The sequence below is a fragment of the Lissotriton vulgaris genome, chromosome 11, assembly GCF_964263255.1.
Source record: "Lissotriton vulgaris chromosome 11, aLisVul1.2, whole genome shotgun sequence".
In the NCBI taxonomy this organism is placed as follows: Eukaryota; Metazoa; Chordata; class Amphibia; order Caudata; family Salamandridae; genus Lissotriton; species Lissotriton vulgaris.
The window spans coordinates 958,256,099-958,268,177 of record NC_141699.1 but is presented as its reverse complement, the minus strand read 5'-3'; the positions used below and the strand labels follow the sequence as shown (position 1 = coordinate 958,268,177).

At 40.7% G+C, this 12,079-nt stretch overlaps 1 protein-coding gene across 1 annotated transcript in view; it reads right to left on the bottom strand.

Annotated features, from left to right (window-relative positions):
- Positions 1–12,079, bottom strand: part of GMPS (guanosine monophosphate synthase) — a 433,428-nt gene that overhangs the window by 256,481 nt on the left and 164,868 nt on the right. The window contains exon 6 of the mRNA XM_086944124.1: positions 9,411–9,604. Within this exon, the coding sequence (XP_086800250.1) occupies positions 9,411–9,604 (194 nt within the window). The remainder of the gene's footprint in view (positions 1–9,410; positions 9,605–12,079) is intronic.

Genomic DNA, 12,079 nt, shown 5'->3' with positions numbered 1-12,079 from the left:
GTGGTGTTAGATTACCTCTTGCTGGTAACCCGCTGAATCACCAGCATTATCACTGAAATCAAGGATTTTAGAAAAGATCGTGAGCGTGATGATGATCAAAACTCATTGAAGGACTTACAAACTAAATAGATGTATAGACTTGCAAAATACAAAGATGAGCTGAAACTGACAAAACAACAAATTCAAACGTGACAAAAAGAGACTACACAGAAGAAAGAATATTAACTTTGGGAAGAGAGTATGATATGTATAGGAAGGAAATTAGTAACTATACTATGGAGGGTTAACCTGTCTTTCTTAAATCTTCTTTTTTACAAGGCTAGTTGGGTGGCCCAAAGTATATATCACAAGAACGTGGGATCAACACCCAGGTGAATCGGTGTAATCAGCACATCTTTACGATACTTTTGTTGGTCCTCACCCACAGGTCCCACCTGTGTGCTACTTCATCATTGGACCACACCCCCAGTGGGTGGGTGGGCTAAACGTATTTGTAAGCGGGGTCCTTATACTACGGATGAGGCATTGAAAGTTAATTCAAATTGCCTGTCGAATCCTAATTTGTATTTTCTCAGAAGGTCCTTAAGCAAGGTTAAAAGCAGTGGGACGTCATAAGGGTATGTTGGCCCCAGACATCAATGGTCGACATGTTTCAGCTATTAAATGCCGAGTGGGTCAGATGTCTTTCTTCATGACCAGAATAGAATATACATGGTGTGGTTATTAGGTCTCTTCCCTTGATATGGTCTGGGATAGTTTACATGTCATGCATTTGTCACCCAGAGCCGGACGGGTATGTCCAGACATGGGTCCCTTAATTTCCATGCCACTGGAGACAAGCTAGACTGGCTAATGAGGGGTGATTCCTCGAAACCAGTCTCAGGATGCTTCTTTCTTGTCCGGGGAGGACCAGGCCTGGCAATTCGGGCTGGACTGTTCCCATGGGGAGCAGGGTCAAGACTGGTTTGCGCAAGGGTGAGTTTAAACTGGAATGGCATGGGGAGCAAAAAACAACGGATTTAGGCCTGGAACTTTACTGGGGTGAATTGTTGACATTGTTTAACATTCTTTCCATCAATTGCTCTTAGGGTGAGCTATCAGGTTTTCACAACAAGTACCATGTTCTGCGCCAAGCCGACAAGCCAAGAAAAGACAACCCCCCACTCAGAGGAAGAGGCAGGGGGAAAAGAAAAGAAAAGATGGAAAGAGAGGCGAAGGATCAGAAGGGGTGGGTGGCGAGGCACCACAATCAAGAAAAAAAATCACTCACTGGAACAAAAACTGAGCCTCAGACTAGCGTTTATGAATTTATCTAACCACAAGTTGACATACGATGAAACATCTTTATTAGAATTCAGATTGTGTTTTTGCCAGAGCTTGAACTGGAATGCTGCTCCAACAAGGACTGATATGTATTTATCAGGAAATTAAAATTGTGCAAATTACAAAAAAGGTTTAAATTTAAAAATGGTGTGCAGGAAATTGGTGTACCACACAGTGATATCAAGATTGGTGATGTGAAGGTATTGTTGGCCTTAGAAACACTGTATAGAGAGGGGGTATGCGACGATACAGATGTAGAACAAGGTCAAGTCCTGGACATCTTAGGGACAGACGTGAATACCCAGAGTAGTAGCGGCGTTAAACCTAAATCTCACTGTAATGATTTCCAAGCAGGTTTCGCAGGAGCGTCAGGAATCCGGAGAATAATCCTCAGCCTTCCCCTACGGCCTTCCGACTCTATCAAACACTAGAGTATCGAATGGCTCGCCAGGGGAAAACAGGGAAACAAAACAAGGAAAGGTTTGGGGAAGACAAGAGAGCTTGGCTGTGAACTTCAGGATGGATGCTTGGAAACAGGCAGGCTGTAAAGGAAGACACATATTACTGTCTATACTTGCTAACCACATCATATAAGTACACAATGTCTAATGTACACATATAACCACCACCTACCACTATTAATAATCTGGACTGTAGAACATATTGGGATGGTAGAATAACGTATTCGTGTTTCGATTATAAGAAAGACAAAAGACAATAAAGATCTTTCCCACTCTATGCTAGTGAGTGTAATCAATTAATGTGTAATTCTCACTCTGTTATTCTGTAGAGTGCTGGAAGAACATCCGATACTTCAATAAGTCTGAATACGAGTTTGTGAGCCTCTACCATGTATTGTGCATCAATATCTGTATTACAAGAATGCAATTAGGGCTCACCACAAGTAGGTTTCCAGAAATATATATATATATATATATATATATATATATATATATATGCAGCGCACAGCACACCACACCTTGGTCCACGCAAGAGCCCCAAATATAAAGCATGTAAACGTCCAAGGGAAGGGTGGAATGAGGATACACACAGAAGGGAGTCAGCAACAGGTGGGCAAGCAAGATTACATTTCAGAGGCCAAACGACAACTTTCAGATCCCTTGTGTTACAAAGTCTCTAGCCAGAAACAATACCTCTAAGCCAAGAGTGAGCTACAACGGTTGCTATCCCAATGGAAGAGAGAAGGACTGATTTCCACCGAGGAATACAAATTTATGAACACAGAATTTCCAATAATGCCATCTTTGTATTTGATTCCGAAGGTGCATAAAGGAGTTACACCAGTACCTGGGAGGCCAATTGTTTCTGCCATTAAAAGCATGGGCGAAAACGTTGGCCAATATATTGACTTCTTTCTCCAAGATATTGTCAATAATCTGGATAGCTATGTTTGTGACACCAGTGATTTCTTGGACAAGATTGCCTGTATTGAATGGGAAGACAACATGTGGCTGATCTTGTTGGACGTTGAATCGTTATACACGAGTATCAACCACGAACAAGGCTTGAAAGCAATCAAATATTTCTTGGACAAGAAACCCATGGCTTTCTATGAGCATAATAAGGTCATATTGGGACTAATTAATTGGTGTCTACATAATAATTTCTTCACATTTGGCAAAGACACTTATAGACAAATGAGAGGGGTGGCGATGGGGGCCTGTTTCTCCCCCAGCTATGCGTGTTTACACGTAGGCTGGTGGGAGGAGCAGGTCCTCACCGCCTTACACTCCATCACCATGAGAGAACATGTTGTTTGTTATCTGAGGTATATAGATGACATATTCATGGTGTGGAAAGGGTCCAAAAATGAGGCTTTGTTGTTTATAGAGGATATGAATGATAACTCCATGAATCTGAAGTTTTCTGTTAACATCAGCCAGATCAGGATGCAATTTTTGGACGTGGAGATCTATGTGTCTGATGCCAAGCTTAGTACTACACTCCATAGGAAGTCCACTGCTGGCAACATGACTTTACATGCTGCCAGTATGCACCCCAAACATACCATGATGGGGATACCCTATGGAGAGATATTAAAACTCAAAAGAATCTGCAGTTCCCCTTCTGACTACAAACAATGTTTAGATGAGTTGTTAGCACGATTAAAAGTCAGGGGTTATTCGGATAAGATTCTCAGGAAAGCATTGGAAAAATCAGAACTTAGATCTAGAGAAAGTCTATTTCCTTCCCCTCAGACACAGTCAGAAAGTAGCAATATTCCTGATACCCAACAAGATGGCCCAAGGATGATCACAGCTTTTAGCAGCGAGGACAGAAAATTAAAGGCAATTTTTAAAAAGAATTGGCCTATAGTATTAAGTGACCATATATTGAATACCAGGTTGCCAGCCAATCCTATCATCACTTTCAGACGGGCGAGAAGTATGGGGTCCGCTTTGGACAAACCTGCCCCTGAATTGAAAACTAAAACCCCTTGGTTAAAACCTTCAAGAGGTTTTTTCAAATGCTCCAGCTGCCGCGCTTGTAGATTTGGCATTAACACCTCGCAATACTCAACTCCTTTTGCTACAGAGCCAAAAAAGATCACAGGCAATTTTAATTGCAAAACAGGCTTTGCCATGCATGTCCTGACGTGTACCTGCGGTTTCCGATATGTTGGTAGTACCAAGCTGCAGGTGCACGTCAGGATTCTACAACATTTGCGAGCGATTGTGCACAGTGACCCTGCCTATCCGGTGGCCCGGCATTTTAAAAGAGCACACAACAAAGATTTATCTTGTTTAAAGTACTTAGTGATCGGTGCTATACCACCCCTGAAAAGAGGAGGAGACAGGGAATCACTTAAGACAGCTGGAGACAAGGATGATACTAGAGCTAGATACACGTTGGCCTAACGGGTTGAACAATATTGATGAGATGCATCACTTTTTGTAATATATTGCATTGTTCTTCCGTCTATATTGCCTGCATATTTCCCCAGACCCGCACCCACTATCTTTTCCTCCCTCTTAGTTAGGTTCCCTATTTCGAGGTTGAGTTCGGGTCTGAAAACATTTCTTGCTGCTTAATGTAAATAATTTGATGAAACTTTTCCTTTTTGTAGATATGAGGATATAGATATTTCATATATATATATTTTTATATGTTTATATCTATATATATTTGTATTTTTCTATTTTTCTATATTGTTTTCTACTTGATAAGATGAAGGATATCTTAGATATAGACATGAAATCACCATATATAAATTTTGTGGGTTTACATTTGCCAACACAGGTGTATATATATGCTATTTAATCTTTTGTATATATATCATCAATTGATTATCACAAATCTAGGTGTATTTATTGGATTTCATAATGTTTTAACTATTTATACTATTTATTATTATTAAGGCACGAATCATGCACATAGAATGTTGTGGTAATAAGTTATACCCATATGAGACTGAGATGTGCTTTGATATTTTTCGTCCTTGTGTTAATGAATGGTATTGCACTTTAGCTCGTACAGCTTTCTCTTCCGCGCATTTTTCATAACTTTTGCACTTTATTTTTAACCTTCACTTAGCACTTTATCAAAACTGCCATGGTTATGCGATCAGACAAACTTTTTGTACATTTTTGATGTGGGAGTTTCCCAGCTTTAGTAGCTTGTCAGTATTCTCCCAAGAAATGAGGTTTTGTCATATTTTAATATTACGTGACGTAAATTGTCTTTATATATTGACTGCCTAAAATGTACATTTATGATTATGGATTTAACCAGTTATTTATCTTATTTGTCTATTACCGTCTGATTATGGATTTAACCAGTGATTTATTTTTGATGTATGTTACCGTCAGATGTATTTACATATGCTGTGGTAGTATGTTTTCACTATTCATTAAGTCACATGACTCACTACGTCACTGTGAAGGGGTGGTCACTTTTTGAAATTGCATTTAAAAAGCATTGAGTCTTACGTACATGTCGCAGCGTGAACAAGGGCATACCTTGCCAGAAACGTGTAGCTGCTTTCTGTGTACCGAATAAAATAACGATATGCTGATGTTACGTGGTCCGTCTCCCTTCTGTTTGCTGGTGTGCTGAGCAGGCGCTGGAAACACCGAGAAATCCAGAGGAGTCACGTGGTATATATATATATATATATATATATATATATATATATATATATATATATATATATATATATATATATATATATATATATATATATATATATATATATATATATATATATATATATATGCAGCGCACAGCGCTGTTACCGTGATTCTGTGCTGAGGAACCTTGAAATCACACCACACCTTGGTCCACGCAAGAGCCCCAAAAATAAAGCATGTAAACGTCCAAGGGAAGGGTGGAATGAGGATACACACAGAAGGGAGTCAGCAACAGGTGGGAATTGACATGAAGAACTAAACTGGCAGTGCCCAGCCGGATGGCGGAGAGAATCCCGGCCGCCGGGCGAAGCACCAGGTAAATGGGGAATAAAATAGGACTCTAAATCTTATCTGAGCTATAACGGTGCCCAGCCGGATGGCGGAGAGAATCCCGGCCGCCGGGCGGAGCACCTAGAGAATGGGAAGGAAAAGGTGAGCTGTACCCGGCCAGATGGCGGGGAGAATCCCGGCCGCCGGGCGGAGCACTGGGAAAGGGAAAAAAGGACTGTAGAACAATTACGGATGAAACCGTAATAGCGGACGTCAGAATGGGTACACGTCAATAACTGTGAAAACAGCAAGTACGGCTCGTTGGAAGACGCCGCACGAAAACTCCTCACAGATGGCGTCAGGAACAAACAGGAAACGAAACCGACCAGAAACCGGAAGACAGGCAAAACAAGACGGGACGGAACCCACAGCAAAAACGAGCTATACGCAAGAACGCAAAGCGCGTTCCATGATGTGCGCGTCATTAAATACTGACGTGCTCTTAAAGCTACAGTATGAGAGGGATGTCGGGGCACGACATTCACCTGATCCCATCTTCACCATGTGATAATATAGATGTCTTTCATGATATTATGATCAAACAATTGAAGCCTTCGAGAGGGAGAGTTGGGAAGGAATCGGATACTCTAACACCGGCTCAAAGGGCTGCCTTAACATTAAAATCAGACCCCCCCACCCTTTAGTTAGAAAGCCCCCCAACAAAGGGGGGGAATGTGGTTATCTCTTGGATGTTGCTATGTATGAATGGGAAATAATGCAACAGCTTACCCAGGCTGACTGTTATGAGGTAATAACTTTTAAAAAGTATAAGACCTCTGTCCACTTATATCAATATTGTCTTCTTGAGTGGCGTGATTGATAAATTTCGGACTAGTAGGAGTATGGTTTCTTAAGAAAGGACTACCCTAGTGTATTATCTTTTTATGTGCTGCCCAAGGTCTATTAGAACATTACAAACCCCCCTCTCCCCCTCGGAGGCCGATCGTCTAGTCTAAAAAGGGATTTCTTGAAAATACAGCCATATACATAAATTCTTTTCTTTCCCATTTGTTGCTGCCTTACCAGCATATTACAGGGACATTGGGGGTTTTCTCACCAAGATCCGCAATGTGGAGTGGTCTGATTCTTTCTTATGCTCACCATGGACATCACAGCCTTATACACTTGTATTGACCATCAATTTGGGGTACAAGCATGTGAGCATTTACTTAAAACTAGATCAGTATGCTTTTATGAACACAATAAAATGCTCCTTAGCATGATTCAATACTGTCTGAGAGAAAATAATTCTGTATGATGGGGTCTATTATCGCCAAAAGATAGGTACCACACTGGGCCCTTGCTTCGTCCCCAGCTTCGCGAACCTTGTGATGGGCTAGAGGGAGGAGCAAGTGGCTTGGGCGAAGTACCACCAAGAACATATCCAGCATATTCTGATTTGGACCGATTACATTAATTATTTGTTTTTTACTCTGGAATGGCCCCGGAGAGAAAGAAAGCTCTTTCCTAGGTAAATGGAATGATAATCCTATTAATTTGAGCTTACCACTACAATGAGCTCCAAGAGAATAGAGTTTGGAAATAGTGTGCTCCACTACAGAAGTTTTCCTCAAAATTTGATTAACATTATTTCCCTATGGGGAAATGTTAAGACTCAAAAAAGTTTGCAGCACTGACAGAGCTTCGAAAACAGACAAGATACATGAAGCAAAGATTTCAAGAGAGGGGTTGTTTACAGTCAAAAAGCATAGGATCGGTTTGTCACACGCATGCTGGAGTGCCCGCTTTCTTTCGCCAAGCGGCTGGAGCTTTGAGAGAATTTGGGGGAGAGAGCAATCATAGGTCAACTGTGTCACCATCTCTGCATGTGTATGGTACACCTGCAAAGATATTATGTGCTTTCAGCCTTTCCTTCGGCTGTTGAAGTAGTTTTGTAAAGTTATTTTAGGCTTCTTTGGCACCAAACATTTCAAGATGCCTAAGAATTTGTTTGGATTTTACAAAGAAAATAAAACAAGAAAGTGAGCTTACTGCTCCATAACCAGTTAGTGATCTACCTCTCTTTGTAAGAAACTAACAGCCTGATTCATCAAAGACCCGTTTTGCGAGTCTGTAATAGCGATTCATAAGGAATCGCTATTACAGACTCGCAAAAAGGGATTCATGTAGGAATCGCAAAAAAAAATGTGATTCCTACACATTCCTTATTTGCGATTAGCAAATTGCCAATCGCAAACAAGGAATAACTCCCCATTCATTCCTATGGGCCAAAAGGCCCATAGGAATGAATGGGGAGTATTCCTTATTTGCGATTAGCAATTTGCTAATCGCAAATAAGATAGCGATTTAAAGGGTGCTAGGGGTGTCCAAAGGACACACTGTAGCACCCCAGAAACAAAATCTACTATGGTGTTGCGCACACACATGTCTAAAGGACATGTGTGTGTGCAACATGCAACTAAGAAAAATGCTTTTAAAAGCATTTTTCTAAGTTTTCGCTATTTACCACGAGGTTTGACCTCGCGGTAAATAGCGGCCCGAAATTGCGATTTCGCAATTTGAAAATGGATGATGAATTGCATTTAAGGAATCTCAAATAGAGATTCCTTAAATGTAATTCCTCGCAAATTTGCGAAATCGCTATTACCGATTTTTGCATTTGGGATGATGAATCCCAAATGCAAATATTGCGCTCGCAAAGGGCCAGATTCTGAGAATCTGGCCCTTTGCGAGCGCAATTCACCTTCATGAATCTGGCTGTATGAGTTTCTGCTCCAATATTTTATCATTCCATTACAAATGGACTACATGCAAATGATGACTAGAGTAATCCGGAGTAATCTGGACAAAAAACATGTATACTACCAAGTTAATTGTGTAGTAATGGCCCCAGGAAAAATCTATCGCTGCTGAGTGGGGTATGACTTAGCATAATGTGAGTCAAACTTATAAATACACCACGGTGTATAACAAATAACAAAATAAATAAAGTTGCAGGTCCCAGCACCAAACATAAAACTCCTGGTAAAACCAGCCAACTCATACTTGAAGTTGGCAAGCGGGCCGGGCAGAGCGGAAGACACCCACAACACGCCCTCAGTCCCAACTGGCTGGCAGAGATCGATGGGGATAGATATGTAGGATTGACGACAGGCCATGTTTGCTGGTCTTCGTCTGAAGATAAATCACTCATAAGTGCACTACTCTGCAATGCACTGGTCGATAGTGAAGGAAGTGTTTGCGCAAATTCTTGGCCCAACTAACTAAAAGCATCAGCCAATGGACGTTGAAGGTGGGTAGGGCAGAGCTACAGAGCATGCAACTTCCACTGTAATTTTAACACCTCACATACCTCAACGTGAGAGATTGCCTCCGCCTCGACCACTGCTAGAGCAGCTAAAAGTGCATTAGTGGTTCACTTGGTGTTGCCTAGGGACAGGACCCTGTACATGGCAGTGTGTTGTGAAGGTGGTGTACCTGGTTGTAATGTCCTTCAAGAATATATGAAGCTTAACATAAATCCACATCTTTTAAGGGCATTGAGTATGAAAAAACTTCAGCACCATCCTTTCTGGTACTTCTACACAGGTTGGTTATACCAACAATCAATTTATGACCAGGACATTAACCAAATCAAACACTTACCAAAACTTTAGATGCTCCCACTTTTTCCTTGATTTCTCGGATGCAACCAATTTCTCGATTTTGAACTGTGAAGGTGCCACTGCATCCCGCAACATCAAAAAGGAAATTTTTTAACATCACTTTTCCGTTTTCAGTAAGGCCAACTTCAGGGTGAAACTGTACTCCATAAAGTTTTTTCGATTCATTAGCTATTCCTTTTGCAGCAAAAAAATGCAAGAGAATGGAAAACTGTCAAGTATCATTTATTTACTCTTTCATTGGGCATGGACACTTAGCTTGCAATACAGTATCAGAATTCTATCACAGTTATGAGGGGGTCATTCATTCCACCCAAGACAGAGATAATTTTTCTTCACCTTACAATATGAAACTTCTTATGCCCCACCACATCATGCGCCTGTTCAAAACTTTGATAGGTATTAAATGTCATTTTCATTAGTTGGTAGAGAAATAGGCAATTGTTACAACACAAATAACTTGCCAAAATAACAATTTGCAAGGACTGAGGATTTGACGATCACATTTATAAAGATCAGGAGTATGCAACTCTTATTGCTCCTATTTCCAAACTTGTGAATCTACAAGCGACTGAATTCATTGAGCAAGACAAACTCTTAACGTAAAGGACAACCAAAAGGTACTGGTATAAAGAATTTTACAATGTCCGCTATCTCAAGATTGACTAAACTTCTTTTAATGTGTGGTTTTGTTAATGGATATCTCTGCTTAACACAAATCCTTGCTGGTTTCTGACCTACCAATTTTTCATTAGTCAGTCAGTATGTTAGATATGGGATCCAATTTGTGATGTACATTTAGCAAGTAGATGTCTTGGTGTGATGTAGGTGCCTTTGGATCCCTTTTTTTCTTACAAAGTATGATAAAACTTATTTCATGCTTTAATGTTCTTAGTTATAGCATAATAAGAACTTTTACTTTTTGGCTCATCTTTTTTATTCAAACAATATAGACCCTCTCTCACATAGTACTCTAGAGTTTCTTTAGGAACTGGGAGGTTGAAGAGCAGCTAATCCAAAGCAAAATAAGAATATTTTACAAGACTCGCAATCTACACACAGTAATTCAATGTATAAAATAAGCCATCTCCAAAACTGAATCAAGATCGGAGAATAAAAAGTGGCAGGAAAAGTAAGCAAATCACATATTTGTAAATGAATATGCTTCTCTATCTACAAATTCAAAACATCACCCTTAGTACTGTGTTCCTTCAAACTGGGCAAACACTATCACTGCCCTCAGGTGATAGTCAAATTCAAACGCCTTTGGAAATCACTGCAGTTTCATGAAGTGGTCTTCTGTCTAATTTTTGTTCACTGGGCTTCTATCAGCATAAGATCTATCTCACTGTGTTACACCCAGGCATTCTTCGCTTTAATGGACATCACCTTTAACGGCAGTCCTCTCAGCAAGTCCACATAGATGCCTTTTCAAAAGAAAATCCAAATACTCAATTACTAGTGGACCACAAATCATTGGTGCAAACGGTGCACCCGCTACATACCGGTACCACTGAATGCAGAAATGAATAGGAGTGCAACTTCCAATCAATTATAAGCGACACTCCTCGAATGGGGACTTAAGCATAACATGTGCATGGTTTGACCCGTCCTAGGGTGTGCAAACAGGAACTGCATGCATTGCATCCTCGATTTGCGGCAGATTCTATCTGTGAAGATCCTGGGCCAAGCTCCCACTGTAGGTGTAATCTGTGTCGAACTGGTTATCCCATTACAGGTGCAAACACCAATCTGTGCCAGAATGCCATTACCAGCCCAAATGCAATCGGGCTCAGCTGTTTTTGTCTAAGTGTCCTTTTTTACAGTGGACTGCTCATTGAGAATGTGTAGGGTTCAAGTTGTGAAAATGATAAACTTTAAAAAAGGATAATGTTAGCCAGTAAGCATCTGTTCTTGGCATGTAGAGCAGTAGATTCACATGCTTTGCATACTCCTGCCATCTAGTGTTGGGTTCGGATGTATGCAAGTTGTTTTCTTCGAAGAAGTCTTTCTAGTCACGAGGTAAGGTGACTTCTCCTTTAGGTGAAAGTGTGCATGGGCATCAACTCAATTGTTAGATTGATTTCCTGCAAGAGGGTGAGAATGGAGTAAGTAAGTGTAGTACAGAGATGTCCATGCATATAAGTATATAATGAAGTACTGCAAAAACTGCAGGTACCCGGGGAGGCGGGTGTGCGCATGTGAATCTACAGCTCTACATGCCAAGAACAGATGTTTACTGGGTAAGTAACATTATCCGTTCAAGGCATGTGTGCTGTAGATACAGATGCTTTGCATAGACTAGAAAGCAGTATACTCCCAAAGCGGGGGATAACCTGTAGATGTTGCAGTTGTTTGGAACAGTGTTTTAAGTACTGCTTGGCCTAAATTAGCCTACTGACGCGCTAACACATCCACATGATAGTGTTTGGTAAATGTGTGTGGTGTAGACCATGTACTGCTTTACATACAACAGCTAAAACAATGTTACCTAAGAAGGACACCAAAGCTCCTATTTTGCAAGTGGACTATGCTCTGGGGTATGGTTGAAGGTTTTTTGGCTTTAGCATAGCATGTTTGAATGCATTTAACAATCCATCTGGCAATACCAGATTTAAATATAGGATTGCCCTTGTGAGGTGGGGCAGGAGG